This window comes from Halichondria panicea, chromosome 2, assembly GCF_963675165.1.
Source record: "Halichondria panicea chromosome 2, odHalPani1.1, whole genome shotgun sequence".
NCBI classification, from domain to species: Eukaryota; Metazoa; Porifera; class Demospongiae; order Suberitida; family Halichondriidae; genus Halichondria; species Halichondria panicea.
The window spans coordinates 1894270-1918137 of NC_087378.1; the positions used below are offsets into that span (position 1 = coordinate 1894270).

At 42.0% G+C, this 23868-nt stretch overlaps 8 protein-coding genes across 14 annotated transcripts; 4 read left to right on the forward strand and 4 right to left on the reverse strand.

Annotated features, from left to right (window-relative positions):
* The first annotated feature begins 54 nt into the window (after window positions 1-54).
* On the forward strand, window positions 55-4085 carry LOC135330895 (uncharacterized). The gene is made up of 22 exons (XM_064525851.1): window positions 55-177; window positions 242-521; window positions 579-653; window positions 745-828; window positions 887-952; window positions 1011-1152; window positions 1212-1315; window positions 1379-1525; window positions 1656-1797; window positions 1864-1925; window positions 1971-2074; window positions 2137-2226; window positions 2287-2386; window positions 2461-2531; window positions 2580-2655; window positions 2717-2779; window positions 2842-2954; window positions 3160-3294; window positions 3357-3417; window positions 3609-3698; window positions 3750-3840; window positions 3904-4085. Exons 1-22 carry the CDS (start codon window positions 128-130, stop codon window positions 4011-4013), a joined length of 2256 nt encoding a protein of 751 aa, XP_064381921.1. The 5' UTR covers window positions 55-127; the 3' UTR covers window positions 4014-4085.
* Window positions 4036-8878, reverse strand: LOC135330899 (uncharacterized). Its single transcript, XM_064525855.1, has 6 exons — window positions 8721-8878; window positions 6041-7407; window positions 5876-5906; window positions 5307-5606; window positions 4784-4836; window positions 4036-4715 (listed from the first exon to the last, which is right to left on the reverse strand). The coding sequence occupies exons 2-6, from the start codon at window positions 7361-7363 to the stop codon at window positions 4296-4298; spliced, it is 2127 nt and encodes a 708-aa protein (XP_064381925.1). The 5' UTR covers window positions 7364-7407; window positions 8721-8878; the 3' UTR covers window positions 4036-4295.
* A 1080-nt stretch (window positions 8879-9958) lies between these two features.
* LOC135330943 (uncharacterized) lies at window positions 9959-11698 on the reverse strand. Of its 6 annotated transcripts, none has more exons than XM_064525936.1 (7): window positions 11515-11698; window positions 11261-11347; window positions 11088-11159; window positions 10944-11027; window positions 10810-10887; window positions 10650-10699; window positions 9959-10601 (listed from the first exon to the last, which is right to left on the reverse strand). In XM_064525936.1, the coding sequence occupies exons 1-7, from the start codon at window positions 11546-11548 to the stop codon at window positions 10125-10127; spliced, it is 882 nt and encodes a 293-aa protein (XP_064382006.1). In that variant the 5' UTR covers window positions 11549-11698; the 3' UTR covers window positions 9959-10124. The 6 variants fall into 6 exon arrangements, with proteins under 6 accessions (XP_064382006.1, XP_064382005.1, XP_064382007.1 ...); XM_064525935.1 differs by having other exon boundaries at window positions 10810-10899; XM_064525937.1 differs by having other exon boundaries at window positions 10810-10899; window positions 11257-11347; window positions 11515-11679.
* A 15-nt stretch (window positions 11699-11713) lies between these two features.
* Window positions 11714-19100, forward strand: LOC135330892 (nucleolar complex protein 3 homolog). 2 transcript variants are annotated; one of them, XM_064525846.1, is made up of 22 exons: window positions 11714-12019; window positions 12710-12939; window positions 12996-13073; window positions 13132-13250; window positions 13307-13425; window positions 15209-15251; window positions 15305-15398; window positions 15452-15561; window positions 15628-15747; window positions 15887-15958; window positions 16020-16076; window positions 16136-16261; window positions 16320-16400; window positions 16447-16547; window positions 16596-16668; window positions 16758-16821; window positions 17375-17446; window positions 17554-17732; window positions 17907-18038; window positions 18431-18528; window positions 18587-18698; window positions 18912-19100. In XM_064525846.1, the coding sequence occupies exons 1-22, from the start codon at window positions 11853-11855 to the stop codon at window positions 19017-19019; spliced, it is 2355 nt and encodes a 784-aa protein (XP_064381916.1). In that variant the 5' UTR covers window positions 11714-11852; the 3' UTR covers window positions 19020-19100. The 2 variants fall into 2 exon arrangements, with proteins under 2 accessions (XP_064381916.1, XP_064381917.1); XM_064525847.1 differs by having other exon boundaries at window positions 11883-12023.
* Window positions 13489-14947, forward strand: LOC135330933 (endoglucanase-like). Its single transcript, XM_064525918.1, has 2 exons — window positions 13489-13866; window positions 13919-14947. The coding sequence occupies exons 1-2, from the start codon at window positions 13735-13737 to the stop codon at window positions 14837-14839; spliced, it is 1053 nt and encodes a 350-aa protein (XP_064381988.1). The 5' UTR covers window positions 13489-13734; the 3' UTR covers window positions 14840-14947.
* Window positions 19007-19967, reverse strand: LOC135330961 (uncharacterized). Its single transcript, XM_064525958.1, has 2 exons — window positions 19866-19967; window positions 19007-19639 (listed from the first exon to the last, which is right to left on the reverse strand). Exons 1-2 carry the CDS (start codon window positions 19876-19878, stop codon window positions 19143-19145), a joined length of 510 nt encoding a protein of 169 aa, XP_064382028.1. The 5' UTR covers window positions 19879-19967; the 3' UTR covers window positions 19007-19142.
* On the forward strand, window positions 19917-21971 carry LOC135330934 (DENN domain-containing protein 10-like). The gene is made up of 9 exons (XM_064525919.1): window positions 19917-20081; window positions 20173-20366; window positions 20509-20541; window positions 20592-20793; window positions 20912-21023; window positions 21176-21345; window positions 21410-21448; window positions 21503-21597; window positions 21716-21971. Exons 1-9 carry the CDS (start codon window positions 20045-20047, stop codon window positions 21875-21877), a joined length of 1044 nt encoding a protein of 347 aa, XP_064381989.1. The 5' UTR covers window positions 19917-20044; the 3' UTR covers window positions 21878-21971.
* LOC135330960 (spermatogenesis-associated protein 24-like) lies at window positions 21964-23415 on the reverse strand. Its single transcript, XM_064525957.1, has 4 exons — window positions 23197-23415; window positions 22436-22566; window positions 22319-22389; window positions 21964-22267 (listed from the first exon to the last, which is right to left on the reverse strand). The coding sequence occupies exons 1-4, from the start codon at window positions 23377-23379 to the stop codon at window positions 22044-22046; spliced, it is 609 nt and encodes a 202-aa protein (XP_064382027.1). The 5' UTR covers window positions 23380-23415; the 3' UTR covers window positions 21964-22043.
* Between the last annotated feature and the right edge of the window lie 453 nt (window positions 23416-23868).

A 23868-nucleotide genomic window follows, 5' to 3' on the forward strand; every position in this document is an offset into this window, starting at 1 on the left:
GAGCTGAAATGCACTTTATCAGTCTGTAGACTTCACTGTTGATCTCTAGGATGACTGCGGTAGTGATACTGAGATCACAGCCAACAGCTCAGTAATAAAATCAACAAGAAGGGATGATGTTGAGTACATGTATCAGAAACCTCTGGCTTTTTCTGACATGTTCTGCCTCTCAAACAAGTATGTCTATTATAAATGTTCATTTACATCATAACTATGTCTGTCCTGTCTTCTTCACGTGCAGAGAGCAAGCTCTATCTCAGTTGTACATTGAAGATAAGAAACTGCTTAGCAACTTGGCGTACAGTTTCCTTAACGAGCTCTCGACAACATTCTCTCTCTTTGTGCAGCACCTCTCACAGCAACTCGTGGCAGCAGAGATCAAAGACAAGTTGTGGAAAGAAGAAGTGGAGTGTCTTGCGAAGGATGCCTTCTCAGACGCTAAGAAACGATGGTTGTCGGTCAGTTTGTCTGCAATGGGGCGAGCCAAGATGAGTATTCCTAACACTTTGCAAGTGGATTTGGTAAGTGATTACACATTATCACCATGCTTTAATGTGGACTTGTTAATTTGTGTGAAGTGTCCGGTAACAGTACAACTGCTGGAGCATATTTGCAAGACACTGGAGGATAGAGAACCAACAAATGAGAAAATGGTAAATTCCAAGTGCTAGTTGTTCACCTAACTGTATAAAAGCCAAAACTCATTTGGTCATGCTGTGTCTTATATTGATACATTTTGTACAGGTTAATGCAATGCTTGTGGAGTTTCAAAACAGCTGGACAGTGTTTGAGCAGTTTCACGCAGCGGTGAACCTAATGCAGATCAAGGTAACAATCCATAATACAGTACACTAAGTTAAACGTGTTCTAATGACTTCGATTTCAGCAACTTGAGAAAGATATGTCGTTGAGAAAGCAGATTTTGGTTGCCATCTATGACGAAAGAGCGGAGGTATTTATTGCAGTAATATTCATAAGGTTATTCCATGCACTCTCAATAATTATTTCAGCTCACTCAGCAACTACAGCAGTATCAGAAGAAACAGCTCACTCAGTTGGATAAGATCAAACATGATCTGCAAGCTGAGCTTCACCTAATGAGAATCGACATTTACAACTTGTGGGAATCAACACTGGACTCTTTCAGAATGGGTATGTAGTACAGGATCTGAATTTTAGATGTATATACGTACTTGCTGATCAAATTTCAGATATAAGAAGAGAAAGCTCTTCGCTAAGTGTGCAACTGCAGAAACAGCTAGATCAAGAAGAGAGGCAAGGGGCACAAGCTTTGGAGAATAGTATCTCTCAAAAGGTATTGTATACTCAGTAATTATGAAGACTATTTGACTATTTACAACTATAACTTTTTGTATAGAGAGATAGTTTGTTGAATGGTCAGCTGAGTTTGCCAGACTTTGTGACGGACTTCTGTGATTTAACAAGGGCATACACAAACGGACAGTGTGCTCGGAGATCATTGGAATTTCAACTAATCGGCTCACAATTCAGCACCTTGGTGGAGGTGAGAGTTTGATGACATATGCATGTATACAATTCACGCTTTGGTGAGTGCATGGAGGCAAGAGTTTGTACACGTGACAATTGTACAGTTCGTATAATTATGCTGGCATATACCATGGACACATGTACAGCATTTTGGGGCTAAAACACTCAACGGTGCACTAGAGACTGAGAAGAGGGTATACAAAGACTACCTTCAGCAAACAAACCGGGAGACCCCACATGTCACCCAGACCATCAAGGGGAACATAGTGAGACTGAAAGGGCTCATAGGTACAGTACAATACCTATATGCTGTGTATCAGACACTTAATCTTTTTTGTGCTGTACATCATACAGCTTCATTAAAACAACTTCGGGGAGAGCAACGTTCTCATCTTCAAACTATTATCGAGCAAAAGGTATAGACTCAGCAGCTACCGGAAGTTAATTCATCTTATGTACAGGTTGCCGAGAAGCACAGGACCGACTCGTTTTGTGGAGCTGACATCACTCATCACCAAGCAACACTGAAGGGAGTGATTGAGTTGCAGACAGACCTCTGTGAAGCGTACGTTATCTGATTATTTGTGCAGTTTAGATTCACATTTTCCTCTGTACTTGGTCACCTAGTGATTGTCAGCAACTGGTCGATCAGTGTCTTGCTCGATTGAAGTTGTTTGAAGCCCAACTAGAGCTAAGCAAAATCAGTCAAGAAAGAAGGTAATCATATACAAACTATCAATTCCAAAAGACTGGGGTAATGTGTTTCTCTCTCGACAGACTACAAGAACTACTAGAGGTGAGGAAGATGGAACTTAGTCATACTCTAAACCAGGAAACTGATGGAGTGCGTCCGGGTAGTGAAGATGTGGTGATTGCAGTAAGTTTTTGGTTTCTGTAGCAAAACTTGTACATGTACATTGTGTGGGCATAATTATATATAATATTACCCAGAATTTGAAGTTCCAAAAGGAAGAGAAGAATCTTCAAACATCTCATGCCTCTGCTCACACTGAACTCAAAAAGTATATTCATGACATTGTATGTATTAATGTGTAATGGTGGTAATGCAGCAAACTGGCTGAAGACACAAAGTCCACACTGCTGTCAGAGCACTTCATATTCCAAACACACATCGAAAAGTTGCGGGTAAGCCTAAACAGTATATGCATGCTTCACATGGAAACTATCATCATTTAATCCCCTACAGAGAGAGCATGAGCGACTGGTCATTCTGACTAATAAGAAAGACCTAGCCATCAATGCTTTAAAGGTACAATCACGTATTCAGAATTTTGCTTGTGTGATTAATCAAATGTTTACTTTTTCATCTAGAGCAAATTGTTGGACCAGTTGCAATTGTCAGGCAACAGTGAGCAAGTTGTCGGAAAGCATATCATCCACCAGCACCAAGTGGAGACTGAGCTGCTCACACGAACCATCAACAAGTGAGCCTGCATGCACTTCGTCCCACCATTATCTAAAGCACTCCCATAAAGATATATATACACAATGTTTACTCCAAGTATACGTATATACTACTCTGCATGTACGACTTATACCGTCGACTGTGCATGGTCATTCCTGACAGCCTATGATTCAACATGCTATATACATGTACTACTATTGTCATTATATATACACTGTATTCAGGACAAAAGACCATCAAAACCAGGTGCTCATTCAGAAGCTCCAAGCTCGCAAGTTGGAAAAGAAACAGGATAAGGAAAGAGAACTCAAACAACAGCAACCTCCTTCCAAAACATATAGACCCGGCAATGCTAAATCGTGAGATGACATTAGCTGTTGTGTATCAGATCTAATCACAATGGTTTTCCCCAACCACATAGATTTGTGTCCACAGTACTTGTGAACTTGCTGTATTCAGTTCGACACAAACGATCTATTGCGGTATAGTACACCCTATTGTACAATGTTCATGACAATTAAACATGGATATGGAATAATAGTATGTAGTAGCTACATGTACTATGCCGGCAACAATATTTTAGGGCTATAATCATTGCACATTCAAGTATTACTGTGTACACTGCTTTAAATACTAAGCTACACAGACTAATGATCACATATACACTATATAGGCCCTGGAGGCTGAGCTGGAGCAAGATGAGGCGAGGTTGAAGTCAAAAATGATAAAGAGGTTTCAAGCAAATGCTAAATCAGAGCTCCAGGTACTATTATTATAAAGCTAATTTTATTTAATCTTTCCGCACTGCATGCAGGTTCACGAGTCAGAGGTGATTATCAAACTGGCATCAGCATTGAATATGACACACAGCGAACTAGAGAAGGAGCTTCAGAAGTCTGTCATAGGTTAGTACACCTTGTGGCTCATTCGTGGAATTTGACTGTGACTCATGTTGTCTTCCCTTACAGAGCAAAGCAACGGAACTGATCACGAAACAAGCTCTTTAGTTACCAATAGTGTACTGGACTTGTTAAGAGGTTACTATGTAGATACAGGCTTTGTAACGTTAGTTAGCTGATTACAAAGCTACTTAACTTCCATAGAACACAAGGACCGGTTGCGAGACCAGTCATATAATAATAAATATATACATCACAAATAATGATAAGATAACGTCACAGGCTTTACATACTGCATGCACTGTACAAGGACTTATTCTAAATAGCTCCTATATATAGTAAGCATAAATTCCATATATTTGTAGTTTTATTGTATCAGGTTGAGCTTAATTGCTCCTGGTTATCGTTTTCTTGCTGACCTTGAGAATGCTGTTCTCGTGGTAATTCCTGTCAATGTAATTCTATAGTGACATTTCTTGTGGCTCTTGTCCTATTTGCCTTTGAAGTAATCGATAATATTCCGTCATAGATACCATTCTTCCAATATTTGGTAGAGAATGGTCAATTGTCTCACTCTCATAGGTTTTAAGCATTTCTTCAAGGCTGTCAAATTCTCTGTCGGTTATCTTGTAGATTTTCCTGTCATCGTGCTTGAAGGTTATCGTAAAGTGCTTTGTCTCATGCTTTACTCTTGTTCCTCTTAGTACTGGTTGATATACAGATAGTATATATTGCTTGTGATTGGTACTGTAGCGAGTAAGATAGCTTCGAGTTTGGAATGCTTTTAGCCTGAATTCAGCTTCTTCTCCAGAGATATCGGAATGGTAACTGTCGTGATGATCCATAATTTGATCGGTTTTTGAAATAGAGAATATTGGAGTCTGCATGATAATAATGACAAAAACATTTTATTATAAGGAATGCCTGCAAACTAGAGAGATCTGCTTACCAGTTGTTTGGGTGATTTGACATATTGCATGGGTTTGAGATACATTTCAAAGTCTGCGCAAAGAGAATAAAACCTATCACAAACAATAATAGAGATTGTTCTTGCATCAGAAATGCATTGATATAGCATGAGACCGATCGAGTGTTGGATAAAATTTACAGGCATAAGCCCGAGGGCACGTGCACAGCCCCAATGGGAAGTTGCCTGTATCATACCAACATGAGGATTCTCATGCAGTGTTTATATCGTGACGACTCCAAATTATGCCTCGAAAGGGACCGTATGATTTTTATTACACGCTTGTATCTTGACAAGTAAAATTCTTAAGGACCATGTTGCTAAATAAAAATCTAGTGCATGGAAACTTTATATAGTCTCGCAAGCCAGACGTACGCCAGTCTGGGTCGAGACTATGGTTGCACACGGCTACATCTCTTATAATATTAGTGACGACCTCCCAGTTATTACCAGGGGCACTCTCATTCAGCAATCCCTGTATACTCTAGATTCTCCATGTACATACCATCAACTGGTTCTATTGCCCTTGGCGGCGATGGTGCCCTTGGCGATAACCTTGGCGGTACCCTTGTCCTTTCCCTTGGCCTCAACAGTGCCCTTGGCCACGACGGTGGTGACGGTGGTGACGGTGGTGCCATTGGCGGCGGTGGTGGCATTGGCGGCGGTGGTGGCCTTCGCGGCGGTGGTGGCCTTCGCGGCGGTGGTGCCCTTCGCCTTGGCCACGGCGGTACCCTTGCCCTTTCCCTTGGTCTCGGAATGCCATTTTGACCATCCACAATTGGTGGGACTTCCTCCTGATGGTTATCTGCACAAAGAAATGTCATGAAAAGTGTGCTTACAGTGCTATTTACCACTACGATCAGCCATGGATAATCATACAACAATACAGGCAGCTACTCGCCTAAATCCAAGGTAGTATCTTCCCTCCCCTTTGAGAAAACTCTGATGTTATAGAAACTATGCATGCATTCTATCTCATGTATCGCAAAATACAAATCCCCTAACCCCACTAATTATAATGCTCGCCGAATAATTATACTGTATAAATCTGCCACCTTAGACTGATCGACTGACCTTTTTTGCCAGCTTTTGGAGATTCCACTTTCTGTGAATGTATGGGATCATAGGTCGGTATCCAACAGAAACATTGGGATCATAGGTCGGTATCCAACAGAAACATGCAGCTACAAAGCAGCTACGTACTAGTACGTTCTAAAGGGCTATATCTAAGCAAATTACCTTATCAGAAACTGTGATAGAATCCGAGCGTGGTGGTTGATGGCGGTCAATTACTGGCACAATTTCAATGTGAAGATCTGTAAGTGCAGACGTCTGTTTCACAGAAATGGAGTCAATAACAAACTCAGGCACAAGGAAGACCATTTTTACACATTTATCTTTGATCAAACAAAGCTGCAAAAGTATTGCATTAATTTCAAAAATAGAAGCAATTTTTCGCCGTATGATCTGAACGTCTCCCAGCGTAACAGGCTTTCCTGGGGTGTATTTAAAAGCAAACAGTTTGCAATCATTCCTTTCAGAGGGATACCGAAAAATGACAGGAGGAACTTCAAACACACTGCGTTTACAGTATTCATTCAAGGCAGCTACATACTCGGCAACTAATTTCTTATCGGCAGGTGTCCCGAACTCTTTTGAAACTTCTTCTACAATATCACAATTGAAGAATGATTTGTGAGGACGTATATTTTTAAATATTTCTGTCACTGTTTCAGCCTTTTCGACTCTTTTCTGCTGCTGTGTTTGAGGTGGCACTACGAGATTCCAAACAAAGTTGTCAAGTTTTTCAATGTTCACTTCAGAAGATTCAAGAGATTTTATTAGTGAATTTTCCAAGCGAGCATAAGAATCCTGAAGAAGGTGCCATTCTACATTTTTCTCAGGATTGATTTTGGAGCGATCTAAAAATGGGAAGGTTTTGAACTCTAGCTTCTCTGTCTCCGCAGCATGTGGACAACCACTTTGCAAGAACGATTCGAAAGAACAATTTTGACAAAAAGGACAAATGACTCCTTTTGAAGTAACATCCGCATCTATTTTGAGAGAAGATAACTCGTCAGGGAGGGAATGAAAGGAATCATCAGAATCACTAGAGCACTGTTCCTCAATTTGCCGTGCTTCAAGGCTAAGCTCTTCATAGATGTTCTGATCATCAGAATCACTAGAGCACTGTTCCTTAATTTGCCGTGCTTCAAGGCTAAGCTTTTTATAGGCGTTCTGAAGTCGCTCCAAATAACAACATGCCCATGTACCTTCATTTCTGATGATCTCAACAAAGCCATTGTAAGCAAGGGGATCAGTTTTTACACGATCGGTTATGGTATTCAGAAGCATTTGTGCTTTGTCAACTTTGGATACACTCGTATCACCAACACTATCTCTAACATACTCAGAGATGTAGCCTTCTGCAAACATTGCTGTTCCAATGCTGTTTGGAGACGATTTGATGCAATTCAAAATTGAGGATGCACATTTGACCATCGTTTTGTATTCAATAGACTGGTCACTTCTTACAAGAGCTGACTCAGAGGTCATGGCCATGTTTCGGTAGATCTGATTTTGATAACGACAGTAATTCCGAATCCCTGCAAAAAAGACATAATAATTTTTTAAAGTAGCTAATCTAGATCTATATACATATATAATTATGTCAATTCAATGTAGTTTTACAGCAGTATGACCAAGAGTATAATTATGATAAAGAAGAGAGTATCGAACGTAGGCATACTGTACATCAGATGTATGCAGAGAGTAACGTCACGCTTGGATTGGTCAGTGTGCAAATTCCAAGCTTGTAACAGATACAGGAAGTCACGTTACTTTCCGCATATGCGCATACATCTGATCAGGAGCCCATAAAGAGAAGGAGCGGCTGACTACGGGGATCACATCTCGTAAGTGGTTATGACCGCATTTCCATATATGCAGGGTCCACTAAGTGGTTGAATCCCTACACGTGTTATACGCAATGCAGGGATGCGGTTTGCAAGCACTTAGTCGCTTCCATACAAGGAAGTGCGGTTTCACCGGCAATTACGAGATGTGATCCCCGAGTGTACGTTGAAGTTAGCCGCTCCTTTTCTTTATGGGCTCCTGATCTGATACACAGTATACCTACGTTTAATACTCTCTCTCTATCATTATTATACTCTTGGTATGACTCATTGAGACACGGCATGGTATAGAGGGAGTGAATGTTGCACAGACATTGATGTGCTGAAGGCAATCCTCTACATACAGGTTACTACATTATAGGGCATTTGTTGCAGGGACATACGAGCAGGGAATATCAGAGTCAAAATGTTGTGTAAATGCGGCCACAGGAATTGTTGTTATCATGTTAATTAATGATGATTATTGCTCCAAGAATGGTAGTATAATGAAAGCACCGCGGGTGCTGATGCCTCGGTGGAGGTGCCAAAGCTTGATTTGTTGCTTGATTTGTTTCTTGATTGTTTGACTTGAGAGCGAAGTATCTATATCGAAGGTAATGCACCTATCAATGTGTTGCCCCACCCCCCCCCCGGGAGGGGTCGGGGTTATATGGGGGATTTGACCATACCTCAGGTCAAATTCCCCCAGGTGGGGGAGGATTCTGTGTTCAAATCCCCCAGTCAACAGGGGGTTTTTGAGCCCCAAGCAGTTGCACTGCATAAAAACAGGCTATAAAAGCAGTCTTTACTACGCAAAGCCAGGTCAAATCCCCCAGTATGGGGCCAAAATGTCAGGTCAAATTGAGTCAAATCCCCCCGTATGTCTCGGGGGGGGGTAGTGGGGCAACACATTGATAGGTGCATAAGCCTTTCCAAAGTCGAGGCAGACAAGTGTCAGAGAGTAAGTTTGTGCGAAAAAACTTCTTGATCTACACAAAATGATTCTATAGATTTATATTTCATACCTTGTGCAGGACAGGTTGTAATCAGAGGCTGTAACAACCCTCTTTAAGCTTTAATAGTCTACAACACCAAATTCACAGTACAGCATGCCAGAAAATACTCAACCTCACCAGTACAGTGCACACACCCAGAGGTACACACCCATCTGCATGCCCACCCAGATTTATAAGCCATAACATCCAATGGGTTTACTGTGTCCATCTAGAGGAAAACAATAGCAGCTGCATGTAGAAGATCTATAGTCTACTGAGTTGCCAGCACCAGAGCAAAATACATGATGCATGCCGGGAGACTCAGAGCGTATACGCATCCACCATGCAGCAGTGCACCAAGTCAGTGAAAACTGAGCTGGCTCACACAAACCATCAACAAGTGAGCCTGTACTTCAACCAAAGTGCATCCCATAATCAAATTCATATGCATATAGGCTAGCATGCAGGCTCTGGCCTTAGCTACCTAAAGGGCCCCTAGTCTCGCGAGCATGCATGCAGCCGTCAAAAGTGGGAAGACAACATTCCAAAACGGGCCCCATGGAAAAGCGACCACTTCTACCATAGATATATAGTGTAGAAAGATTAGAATAATTTATCTTTCTACACTATCTATGCTTCTACTAGACGTCCTTTTCCCCTTCTGACGGCTAGTCTACTCGCGAGACTAAAGATCCCCCCCTCATAAAGAAGAATGCTAAATGTTTACTTCACGATGCACTTCACATTTCTGACAGCCTCTATATATGCACTACATGCATGATCTAAATTGTATTTCAATTAATAAAAAAAATCGATTGATTGTGGTGTGTATAGCAGAGGCAATTTTGTCTTGGCAATGTAAGGACACAACAGTATCAATCTGTAAAACGATATTTGTACCAACTTCACTGAAGCCGTTATACATGTATTCAGTTTGACACAAACAATCTAGTAAATCTATACAGCCATTGTATATACATGTTCATGTACAATAAGATGATTGAACCCTAAACATGGCTAGTTGGCATGGGGTAACAATGGTATGTAGTAGATCTATACGTGTATTATACCGACTGCACATGTAATTCGGTATACTAACATGTTTGTGTACTGGTTACTAAGCTCAACATCTTTGATTTCAATGGATCCGATCACGAAACAAGCTTTCTATAGTTATACCAACAGTACCGTACTGGACTTGTTAAGAGGTTACTATTTAGATATAGGGTTTGTAACATTACAAAGTTAGTTAGCTAATTCAAAAGCTGCGTGCATGGTATAATTATTTAGTTGGACAGAACTACCTGAAATGAAAAACATAACTCCGACAACAAAAAGTATACTGGATACTACCTAACATACATTTTTGAATTAATTTTGTGAAAAACAGCATAGTAAAATGTTTGTACATTTGTATACAACACATTGATGTTCTTATAGAACCACACAATTAGATTTAGATCTAGTACTGTCAGAATTCCTGACTGCCTTTGGGCGTTTACCCACCAGTGGAACAGGATTGTTTCTCTCTTGCTCCCTCCTGTGATACTCATCTTCTGTAACATGTGTACCAATGCTCTTTAGCGATGGATCAATTCTGTTTCTTTCATAGAAATTAAGCATCTCCAGAAGGTTAGCGAATTCTTTACACCCTACACCAATTTGATACATCTTGCTGTTGCCATTCGTGAAAAGTATGGGGAAATGCTTGAACACATCCTCAAGGCCAGTTTGCTTGTGTACAGATAGGACATAGCTCTGATTCTTCTTACTGTGACGAGTGAGATAACCGTGATTTGAACAAAGTTTCAGTCTCTTTTCAGCTTCGTCTCCAGTGATCTCTTCATGGTAACTGGGATGTTCATCCATCATTTCGTTCTCGGATTTACGTACTTCTAGCTGACGAGTGACCTGCATTTCAGCAATAGATATTAAAAGAACTCACTAACAGATGCAAACCTGTTTCCTTTTGTGTCCAATTGAGTCTTTTTTAGCATCCATAAGCGGACCTATAGTTATTATCATAGATTAATTTAGCAACGCTATCAAACTAACATAATTATACCTGGGGATTTTTTAAAATAATTGGTAAAATATTTTTAACCAAGAGTAAAAGTACCTGGTGACTCGTCTTCACTATTGGGCACCTCAGATACTTCGATTTCACCGGACATGGAATCTGGTCCTGTCTCAGCCCCTTCAAAGTGCACTGTGCATGTATATCCTAAAAATGCAATTTTTTTAACGTCTTACTTTTTATTGGTGCAATCTTAGGCTCAAAATCATACTGCGTCATATCCTCAAATTCATTAGATTTAGGAAGAGCTCCATAATCAACTACAACCATGAAGGTTAGTGATACTCTGATAAACCTTGTGCAAATAATAATACCCTTACCTTCAGATGGTTCAACTGATAGATCAACATACTCACGAAATGATTCCCTCTTTTTTAGAGTACTCGAGGGAGCTAATTTAATTATGATGTGATTGTGAGATAATTATAGTTAGTAGTACTAAACACATTCACACAATACTAAAATGAACTAAGAACTGAGTTTGCATACCTACCATGATCCATGATGGCAGTGGCTGAATGCCGAGGCAATTTGCTTTTTCTTTCTCTAGAGCTCCCATCATCTGTTTGGACTCTTCGTTCTAGTGCAAAATATAATTCACAGGCTGTATTAATTTTAATGGGTGCATTACACTCATAGCTATTGTAAACTTCATGCACATACAAGCATCTGTATAGCATGCAGCGCCACGCCATAGGCCAACATATAGATCAACGTATATAGTCTACATGCCAATAATGAACTCACGATGATTTAAAGATAAATCTGGTGATGAATCCATCAGAGTCTAGTCCTGTCTTAGCACAATTTATGTCCAAATAGCAACTGTAGCAGTAGCTTGGTCAGGTCTGCCAACTAGATCTAGCATGCAGTGCAGTAATAAACAGTTGCACGATATATATGCAGCGCTAGCACAAAAGGTACGTAAAAAACCAACGGACACGGGACATCCCCTGGGAAAACCCCTAATCTGTCATCTGATCAGAGACAGAATAATTATGTTGACGATCTTTACTAGAGCCTAACATGTAGCTCTTTTTTTTAGCCATCTAGCTGGCCACGTGGCGTGCTATTTATTATTAAAAATGCCTAAGATCAAGATCAAGAGAAAACGTCCAACAAAAGATGCAGCAAAGCTCCCTCCAGCCGCTCCAGTAGCCGATGAGGATACCTCCAGCAGTGATGACTGCATGGACATGTTGGAGGAGGGATTGCTGGACGAGAGTGTGGATTTCCTTACAGCACTGAACCCGTAGGTACTCCAATCGTAGTTCTCTTCCTTTATATATATATATCTATGGTTAACTACACATAGCATCAGAAGTGAAGCATAGGTAGAGTAAACAATGGAACTTCGAACAACACGGATTTTCGAACGATTTAGCACTACGGTAAGCAAAAACAAACAGCGACATGCAGAATCTGACCCTACACAAGCCGACTTACATGTCTTAGGAACAAGCTGGGTTGAATAGCAACGTCGTAGCTCTTGCCATGATGACGTAATAATCCAGAAAACAAAGTGTGCGATAGTTGGAATTTCGGAAAGAGTAATGTATCCCCGAACCGAGGTACTTGCCGCTGTAATTAGCTAATATCGAGCTTCCCATCAGCTTTAGTATGTCCTATTTAGTATGTAGTGAACATAAGCAAGACTAAAATTACTTCACTGCTACTCAAAACAAACAATAAACTTTCGAACAGTAAGTGCTGAATCTGCACTTTTAACGTCATCATTGCAAGAGCTACGACGTTGCTATTTAACACAGCTTGTTCCTAAGGCATGTAAGTCGGCTTGTGTAGGGTCAGATTCTGCATATCGCTGTTTGTTTTTGCTTACCGTGGTTCTAAATCGTTCGAAAATCCGTGTTGTTCGAAGTTCCATTGTTTACTCTATAGTCTATGCACACAGTTACTCATTTGCGTATTATCTAATGTACAGGAAAATCCTTCTGAGTGTAAGTAAAAAAGACAAAAAGATGAAGGTTGACAGTGAGAGGCCGTCACAACGTAAACGTGCTCGAAATGTCGTCGAATCAGAGGCGGAGTTTGAGACACACCCCCGGGCATCTGATTGGACGGAAGGGGAGAATGATGTTCACTACTTCCTCCCCCTTAAAGCTGAGCATGGTCGCCTCATCCACCAGCCCCCACTGGTAACAGAGCACTCTGGTGAGCCATTGCACTGTTTTTTTTAACTACTGACTGAGGTATGAATTGTTTTGTAGTAAACGAGGAACAGTGTGATCAATCTGAGCCTGAAGTTGATGAGGCTGGCACACAAGAGCTTGTGAATGAGAGACCAGGTAATAAACTCTCTGTTAGATGAAAAAAGGGACTGACAAGTTTTTCGTTCAACCTTAGTTGACTCCACTCCTGTTACTGTGGCAGAGTTGTTTGCTCGTAGACATGAGAAGCTTGCCGAGAAGAGAGTGAAAATTGCTGAGCTGGCATCTGGACTCGTGGAGGACCCTGAAACCAATGTAAGAGTATACAATAACAGCATACAATCAATTTATTCCTCTTTTCATCCCAACAGATTTCCTACTTAAAGAGTCTCCGCGACCTTTGCACTGAGCGAGATCCTGATGTAGCCATCACCGTGCGTAAACTGGCCATTGTTTCCCTCACCACCCTCTTCAAGGACATCGCTCCAAGGTGAGTATCATATCTCAACAATCTCTACAATTTAGTATTACTAGGGACAAATTCAACTGTGTTGGTAGGGGTATTCATTGCACCGTGTGTACGCATGACCTTGATATAACTGTATTCATAACAATAATTTGCACGTGGAGGAGTTGAACAGCATTATGCTCAACTATTGTTAACTCTTGAGCATTATAATTATTATAGCTGCTTATAAGCGAACTTGTTGCTAGTCACATCATATTGGAAGAACAGCTAGTGCTACGAACCAAAAAACTACGCTTTTGGATATCTCAACTCTGACTACGTAGATAAGCTATGGCTATGAGTCGTGCCCTACTTGTGATGATGCTAGTAGCTGGGGTCACCTGCAAAGAATACAACCTCACTGGGCTGCATGTCAAAGATAACCAGTTTGTCAATCAAGCTGGGCAGGAAGTCATTCTGAGGGTAAGTCGTGTTAATTGGACATTGATTTGTTGAAATATTTTGTTTCTCTCAGGGCATGGACCATGCTGGGTCAGAGTATGCTTGCGTGCAAGGATGGGGACTATTTGATGGGCCCTATAATCAGACTCTAATTGATGGCTTCAAAGCTTGGAAAGCCAATGCCGTACGACTGCCTCTTAACGAAGACTGTTGGTTGAGTATCAACGGGATAAAGCCAGAGTATTCAGGATCCAACTATCAGGACGCCATTCACAAAATAGCCAAGTTGTTCACAGATGCCGGCATGGTAGTAATCCTAGACCTCCATTGGACAGCCCCCGGGGGCACAAAAGCTACAGGACAGCAGCCCATGCCCAACATGGACCACTCAGTCGATTTCTGGAAGTCTGTTGCCGCCTCCTTCAAAGACTACGACAAAATTATCTTCGAGCTTTTCAATGAACCGTACCCCGACGGTGGTCAGTGGGACTCGGATAATGGCTGGAAATGCTGGAGAGATGGGGGATCATGCAACGGCCTCAACTTCCAAGCAGCTGGTATGCAAACTCTGGTGAATGCAGTCCGAAGCACAGGTGCTAAGAATGTGATTCTCCTGGGAGGCCTTGCTTGGTCGAACTCGCTCAATCAGTGGCTACAATACAAGCCCACTGATTCAATGAATAACACAGGTGCCAGTTGGCATAGCTACAACTTCAACTACTGCAGCCAACAGTCATGTTGGGACAGTTCAGTGGGCAAAGTGAAAGATAAGTATCCCATAGTTACGACTGAGTTTGGTGAGAACGATTGTGCTGGAGGGTATGTCACCAGCCTCATGCAATGGATGGACTCCAAACAGCTAAGCTATCTCGCATGGACCTTCAACAACTGGGACTGCAAGAGTGGCCCTGCCCTAATCAAAGACTATGTCAATGGGGGAACCCCTACTAATTATGGACAAGCCGTTAAGAGCCATTACGCTTCTGCTGTCTGAACTGTTTGAACCCCAATAGACTTGTGTGTATATAAATGTTTCTATTTCTCATGCATGTCTAAAGAAACGTCTCCTTTTGATAATTGAGTGCATAATATTTATTATGAACTGACAGACAAACTACCGTATAGCGGGTAATTTTCGTGGGGTAAAAATCGTTCAACTCGAGAAACAGTGGTTTTCGTGAGTAAAAATTTCGTTGCCTGCACTGCATTCCTATGTTCCGGTAAGCCACGCCTACGTTAAAATTTCGTGGAGGTCAGCTTGCCCACGAAACTAACGAATATTTTACCCCACGAAAATTACCCGCTATACGGTATCATATTTTTAATGACACATTCGTTTTAAGTGATCCATTTGTCATTGCAGCTACCATATTAGAGAACTGACTGATGCTGAACAAGCTGTCAAGGTTAGTACTAGTATGTGTATGTTAGCAACCAACACTGTCTGTGTTTTTAACAGGTGAAGAAAGAAGTGAGGAAATTGAGAGGCTTTGAAGAAGGGCTGCTCACCAACTATCAAGCCTTTCTTTCTCTCTTAGACGACACTGTGAAATGTATATCAGTGTGCTTTCAACCTGAATTGTGTGTCATCTCTTCTCCCCTCCAGTGGCTCTCAAAGAGGGAGGTGAGTCACAGCAGAAAAAGAGGCGGAGGGAAAGAAACAAACCTCTCGATGAACTTGACGGGGGACTGACCCTCAGTAGAGAGGCAGTCGAGGTTTGTTTTTTACTAGTATGTTTTCTAAGCTCATCCCTCCCCACACACACACACACACACACACAGAGCGTGGGAGAGGTGTCACTGCAGAGTCTCTGTCAGTTGTTGCTCTCCCTCTCTCACTTCAACTTTAGAAACAACCTATTGGTAGCCCTTGTCCCTAGAATGGCCTCCAAGGACAAAAAGGTCAGCTGTACATGTATGTACACTGCCGTCATTGGAAACTATAACCATCCCTGTGTATACTGTAAAGCTTATTTGTGTGGCTACCATACTACGTACATTGTGTAAGGGGTCGTGCTTATTGTATGTTTTGTGTACACAGGTGTCTCAGTTGTGCTGTGAGACAATGGAGAAGTTGCTTAAAAGCGACCAAAATGGAGACATTTCTTTAGAGGTGGGGAAGTGTTGTTAGCACTGCTACTGTATCACAACACTTTGTTTTCCTCCATTTACAGGCGGTGCAGATGATCTCCAAGATGGTGAAGGCCAAGAGTTACAAAACCAAAACAGCTGTGAGCATGCACTCATCGATTTACTCCATCATAACATTATAACACTACTTGTTTTTCAGGTCTTGGACACCCTCCTGTATCTACAGTTGTCGGCAGTGGATGAACCAGTTAGTGCAGGTGGTCCTGCAATGGCCAAAAAGCCCGAAAAAAAGAAGGAGATGAAGCTATCCAAAAAGCAAAGAAAGGTGAGTGACTGTTTTTCAATTAATCGTTCATGTATGTATCATTATTTCCGACCTCCAGCACCTGAAGGAAGAGAAGATGTTGAACAGAGATCTGCAGGAGACCAATGCCATAGAGAGTAGGGACAAGAGAGCCAAGATGGTGAGTGCGGTGAGGTGTATTTGTCATGTCTATATCCTTCTTGCAGCAAACTGAAATTCTGAGGGTGGTGTTCACAATGTACTTCCGTATCCTCAAGCACTCTCGTCACTCCCCCCTACTACGTCCTGTGCTCAGAGGGTTGGCAAAGTGAGCTCTCAATATCTAGATATGCTGTGATGTGTGTTGTCTCCTCAGGTTTGCACATCTGATTAGCGTGGATTTCTTCTCTGACCTCATGAGTGTCCTCCATTCTCTGGCAGAGTCTGGGGTAAGCCAAAGCCTACATTATTACATGTACACGTATACTTGTCACTAAATGCCCATTCTGATGTAACACAAAACCTCTCATCCTTACAGGGTCTATCAAATAGAGAGTGTATGCAGTGTGTGTCCACTGCCTTTGAGATACTGTCTGGCCAAGGTGTGTGTTGCAGCAGAAAATTAGCACACAGATAATATTGTGTGCATGCTTATCGTACATCGTGTAATGATAAAATCATGCGCAAGCGAGGTATACGGTAGTGTGTTTGTGTGTCAGCTAGTCTGTGTGTCTGTTTGTGTAGACTGCTACAGCTGCTCAAGGATCAATGAAGTTCTACTCTACTTAGTAGTTAGCTCTGCACTAGAACGCTAGCTATTGGTAAGCTGCAAGAGTGATAAGAGAACTGCAAGGCTCTGCTGCATTAATTTTAGACTTTAAATTTGACATCAATCGTTTTTAACAACAATCATGGTCGATCATTACCCACTCTTTGAGTTTCCCTGTTATTCTGGATTCTGCCTGCATGCAGCAAAATTAAAATAATGTTCATCATGATAATTTATAATGTATGCATAAAAGCTATTAATAGCTGTACCTTTGAAGGTACCTCCACCGAGGCATCAGCACCTGCGGTGCTTTCATTATAATTATTTTTTGTCTGTTAAGATTTATTATCTAGTACTGTATACACTTTTGTTGTATCCATCATTAGGTTCCTCTTTGAATATTGATCCACGACAGTTCTATGTGCAGCTGTATGGAGCTCTGTTACAGTTAGACACTCGTGAGTCACCCTAAACCCTGTGTTTGTGTGTGTTTGGAATTCCATTAATAGAAACTGAATAGTCTGTTATGATTCTCCCCCAACCATCCTTATCCATTTTATAATAGGCTCCACTAATGAAGATCTTCTTTTGGCCGTGGAATGTATGGACAAGCTGATTCGCAAGAGACGGCAGATCTCACTTCAGAGGGTGTTTGCATTTGTCAAACGGCTCTCCACTATTAGTCTACAGCTGCTACCGGGAGCGTGTCTGGCTGTCATGACAACCATAAGAACATTTATACAGGTAGGTACCATTTGAAACATTTAGTTTACCCGGTGTTTGCTACACATAATTATGTCTATCCATACTTATTTTCAGCTTTGTAGTTGAATGTTTACAGTTCACATCTTAGAAGCCATCACACATGAACGATCCTAGTTACATGTCAAATGATCTCCATGTGTATTGTACATGCAGAGCTATCAGCAGACTGAGAGGCTGTTGGATGTGGAGTCGGTGGGAGGAGGGGGCGTGTTTCGACCGGACATCCCTGATCCTGAGATGTGCCACGCCTCCTCGACGCTACTTTGGGAGCTGACTCTACTCAAGGTATGGCATTCTATGTGAGCTATATAGGCTGTCCATATAATATTATGTTGCTAGTTCATGTGTGATTTTCCTGTTTTAATAGCTAACTCTTTGGTTGCTCATAATTAATTTTGAAATATGCCCAATATCTATCTAAAAGAGGCTATTAAAGGAATAATTTTTCTTAAATTACTACTGACTACCGTATAGTTCGAAATTTTCGAGGCACTTATATTTCGTGGAATGGCCTCTAAAAGCATTTCGCTGCATAATGTTCGTGGAATGACTGCTTACCGGAAGCCACACACCTTTAATCTTTGCAAGTTATAGCATGATTAAAGAACAATTTTCGTGAACTTAATATTGCGCTATTCGGTACATGTACCATTGATTTTTACACTCCGTGTGTGCAGCACCACTACAATGGGGCAGTCCGTAGCTACTCCACCCACCTTCTGGCCGGAGCACCCTCTCAGGGGAAGGGGGCCCTCAATGCAACACAGTCACGCAAGTAAGTCATAGTCTATAGAATGGATTCAGTAATTAGGTGTCTTATTTAATACACGTAGAAGTCCTGCTCAAGCCATGGGCGAGTTTCCTAGTAACCCTTCGATTTCTGCCTCTGGGTCAGAATCGCTAATGATGGGAGCCCCCCCACCACTGCCCCATCCCTGGGACAAGGTTAGTCTGTGTATGCATGTATTGTGGCTGATTACATAGAGAATGTTATCTTTGCTGTGACAACAATTTCCTCCCTTCTAATTTTATGGCATTGTACGGTATAAATATTTTATAGTGTGAGCATTGTCTGTAGACTGTCATGTTATGGTCAAGGCAAGTGATTATGCTAACCACTTGCTATACTCTTTGTAACTATACCCTAAACTCCCTCAGGTGGGTAAGGAACATTACTACACTGACAAAGGACTCTCCCCACACATGCTCGACTGTGAACTGAGGGCCATCAACTATTCTGAACAACAACAGTGTACAACTCGATAGAAGATCCATTCTTTGCTATATTGACCATCATGTAAACAAATATGGTGCGAAATATGTTTGATTGGACTAACACCAACTTAATTTGTTCTAAAATTTAATAATACTGTTCCTATAGCTAGTTGTCTAGTCATCGTCTTGGTCTTCCTTCCCGTGCCCCGGCCACTCAGTGAAGTCGGTCTCCTCCGAATGCTCGTGTGACAACATGTGTACACCTGTCTTGAGCATTGGGTTGCCTTGGTTTGTGAGGAGCACCGTGGCCGTTACAAGGATCTCCTCGCACTTGCTCTCATCACTATCCGAACTTATGGTGATTGTCTCAGCTATATTGCCTTCTTTAATGGTCTTCACATGGCACGTGATTACGTTTGAGAAACTACCATCTGCTTCAGTTTGAGTGGACGAAACATCGGACACACGGACGTAAATGTTTGGTTGAGGGTGGTGGGCAGTGATTTGTGGTCCGAAGGTGTGTGTACGGGGGATTTCGATACGGTAGGTGTGGTGGTTACGAAGCATACCCACATGGGCCTCTAGGACACCATCTTTGTTTGTGGCAACGTGGAGAGGCTCTGGTTCCAGTTGGGTGTTGCTAGCAAATCGTACAATATGGGCCGGGTGCTCTGTAGGTACACATGAATTAGCACATAAAATTAGTGGATTTCCATATTATATTAGAAGTAGGTCTACACAAAGTGCTAGCTAGCTAGCAGAAAAAAGTGACATTGTAGGAGGTCTACACATGGACTACATTTAATCAATACAAAGCGCTAGCTAGCAGCTGGTACAACTTGTCACATCACATAAGTAGCTCAGATACATGTACGTACGTACGTATAGAAGTCTTACCCTTGCTTGCCATCTTGAGTGTTCCTGTTTAATAATCTCTCCAGCCGCCAGTCTAGATCAATTCAAGTGTGGAACTACTTCCGCGACCGGATGTCAGTTCACAGAGCTATGATGAATATCCTTGTGCAGGAGAGGGGAGGGGCTGAAGGCAGAGTCTAGAGATCACAGGACCTAAAGAAATGGCTAATCCGGAGCTTCAAGCAGTGTTCCTAATAGGTACGTGACAGTCAACAAACCTAAGAATAAAGGCAGTATTGTGTGTGACCTATTGCATGTTACATTGCTTATCTTATTACCTACACTACAGAGAAGGATGTGAACAATGAGGTGTTGTGGGTGTGGTCATACCCTGGTGTGGACGGGGGTCTTCGTGACCTACTCATGAGGAAGTGTACACTGGACAAGGAGGAGGGGGTGGGACCCTACTCCTACGGCCATCACTTAGGACATTGGTACTACCTCAAGAACTTCAGTACCAACGAATCGGAGAAACTGCCTAAGGTGAAGTGACTCAAAGCTACATGTCAGTTTTCGAATATGCTACCTCTCTACTGATAGGTATTTCATAGCTGAGAAAAGTCAATGCATTTAATAACTAGTGCTTGTCATAACTATCACATCATGATCAATATTTATTCCATAGGTCACCTCCTTCTGCGCAGGTGTATTAGCCAAGGTGAGTCAAACAACATGATAGTGAGCACTGCTCGTTCAATACCCTGACAGGACTTCAACCCTGAGAAGTATGAGCATCTCTCGGGGATATTTGGACAGGCCTACCTCGACTCTGGTACCCCTGTCTCCATAGTGACTCACTTCCTGAGCGTCTACACTAAAGGCTTGACAACAGATGTACCAGAATCGTGCGAACCATTTGCTGTCAGTAACTATGATATCAGGAAGGCCTATGTGGCATGCTCCCTCAAAGGTAAGCCTCCAGCCGGTCTTATAACTATTGCACCATTGGCTATTTGTATTATCCACCACCAAATGTGTGGCATTGTATGACACTGTTTTAGGTTAGGTTTATATCGTGTTGTGTGCAGATCTGGTGAGGGAGTTTGGAGTGGAGACCATTCTTATTTACAATGCTCTGCTGCTCAAGAAGAAGGTGGCAGTCTATGCCTCCAGCACTGAGTCACTGCTAACTGTGTGCAGGTAAGTGTGTAATTGATAGTGCTATACTTCAAAGTACATGTAGTAAGCCTTCAAAATACAAGCATGCAAAGTTAACCTTTCACAATACCTTTCAAGGAGTTAATGCAATCACTTAGTTGCCCTCCCCCCCCACACATACACACACATTGCAGAACCCTCCCTCTGCTAGTGCTGCACAGGAAAAATTGGGATATAGTGTATCCTCAGTTGGAGCTGGAGGAGGCGGAGCTAGCAGACCTCTTACAGCATGGCACCTATGTGGCTGGCTTTACTGACTCCACTGTTGAGGGCCGCACCGATCTTTATGACCTTTTCGTCAACGGTAAGGATATGTGGGTTGTATGTGACTGAGAGGATGTTTGATGCTATTTTTTCTTTGTATATAGTTCCAGAAGCTTCCATCTCAGTGGCTCCTCAATCCAAAGGTGTATGTTTATAAACTGTATGCCAGGTTGCATTATTTTATTATTTTCCTTTAGACATGTTTGCCATGACCAAGTTGCACAAGGACATAGCCATGAGACTGATGGAGTGTGTGCAGGACGATAGTCTATCAGACCAGGCTGTCATCAAGGTGAGCAAAATTGGCCAATTGTGCCAGTACAATGGTCTTTTGCTATAGGGCCAAGGCCCCTCACCCCAATTCTACAACATTGTGCTAACGTTAGTATTCTTTAATTGTCTTCGTTCAGGAGCTGTCAGTAAAAACACGAGAGCTGATCAACAACCTGACCACGTTGGCACCTAAAGGGGAAAAGCTCTCTCTGGACATCCTTCACGCTAAGAAACTCACTCCCGCCACAGAGAACTTTCTCTTCAACCTAGCCACAGTGGAGGGACTTGCTGCACTCTGATAGCTATAGCTTGAGGCACTTTTAATTGTTATTGTTATTTTTTATATTGTGTGTATTATGCTATATGCTTAATTTTTTTGATTGAATTTGCAAATTCATGTTACATGGGTTACCGGGGTACATACACATACATGTACAAGTCATGCATGGTACAGGTTAACAGGTACTAATGTTTCTGCTTTCTCTTAGTTCTGAGAGTAGTCTTAGTGCTGGTTCTACTAGACCCTACATTGTCCGCCATGTATATCTCCTGTTGTAGTCTTATGTTCAATTCTTGTACTTCCATCTTGTGTGCTAGCTTCAACTGCTCCATCTTCTTATGAAATGTCTTCAACTCTGATCTTTGAGCAGATAATTCTTCGTCTTTTCTCGCACAAAGTGCCTCCAGTGCTGTAGTGGTTAAAAATTAAATCGTTCGTCTGTATAATTAAAAACTAATACCTGAGCACTTGGCAACCAATGATTCAGCCTTTGACGAGTCCGCAATTGCCTGATTTTTCAGCAGACCAAATCTGTACGATTATGTGGGTGATTGTTTCAGTGATAATAGAAGCTTACGCCTGCTCGAAAGTGTCCTTCTCTCTGTCTAGTTGCCTCTGGATCACTCTGACTTCTGTCTCGGCCAGTCCCACCTTTTCTCTCTCTTCAGCCAGCGAGGCCATCGCCTCAGCATGACTCAGTTGCTCCTCCTATTGGATCCGTGTGTGTGTGTGTGTGTGTGTGTGTGTGTGTGTGTGTGTGTGTGTGTGTGTGTGTGTGTGTGTGAGTTGAAGATAGTGTGTGTAGTTCCTGAGAAACTGTGTACCGTAAAACCTCGATTTAAGGCGACACTTTTAAATAATGACATTTTGCGAGAGTAGAGTTTTGATGTACCGTACTTATTCGATTTAAAGCGACACTTTTAAATAATTACGAAGCCAGAGGTCGTTTCTTTTGGAGGTTGAAAAATTATGTTGAAGTCCTGGTGTCGCATATTTAGAGGGTCGCATTTAATTGGAGGTTATTCTACTGTCCTCGATTATAGGCCGCTTAAATTACATTGTTTCCTGCGGCCTGGAATCAAGGCTGTGGTTTGACCTCTATTTAGGACGCGACATAAAAAAATAATTGTGAACGCTGCAGTCGCTATTTTTAGAGGTCAGAAAATTGGAAAAGATCGAGGGTGTCGCATATTTGGAGGGTCGCTTTAAATCGAATAAGTACGGTACACAAAAAATAATATGGTGCTATATGGGCGAAATGTCCAAGTGTCGCATATTTAGAGGGTCGCCTTAAATCGAGGTTTTACGGTAACTCTGTTGCAGTGTTGCATTGCTCACCTGAAGTTGCTTGTGAAGTGCCTCACACTCTACTCTGGAGCTCCTACTCTCTGAAGTCTGTCTGAAGCTACTCTCTTGCTGCTCCTCCACACTGCGGGTCAGTAATATACCCTGCAGGTGAACCAGGTCGTTACATTGATGAAGAAGTAGGCTTGAAGGAGAAGTTGCTTTCAAGCTGTCCATGTTGCTTGGTTGAGGTCCATTGAGCAAGCCACGCCTCCAAAACCACCCACGTGGAGCGTTTAGTGGGCATTATAAAGAGTTGATATTCCAAAAAGTGCAGGATGTTTTCTTCCCTTTATTTGAGAGGAGCTCAAGTAATTCGTCATTATGTTACACCTACAGTATCAAAGAATTGCCTCAGTTACCGACCATTGCTCAGATGTATCCAGAACTGTCAAATTAGCACAACAAGTCGATTGATGACCCCTCAACAACTAGGACTCTCCAATAGACAATGTACAACACTTACTCCAATCCCCTATGGACACAGAAATGTATACAGGACATTACCACAAGGCTCTAGTACCCACATGCAAGTCAGAACGGTCACAAAGTACAGCAAGTTGGGCAAACGAAAGACAGTGAAAGCAGTGGCCAAACGATTCATTCGAACTGGCTCAGGGAAGCTCAAGTATTGGCCTCCTGGGAAAGTGCACAACATGCTAGCCA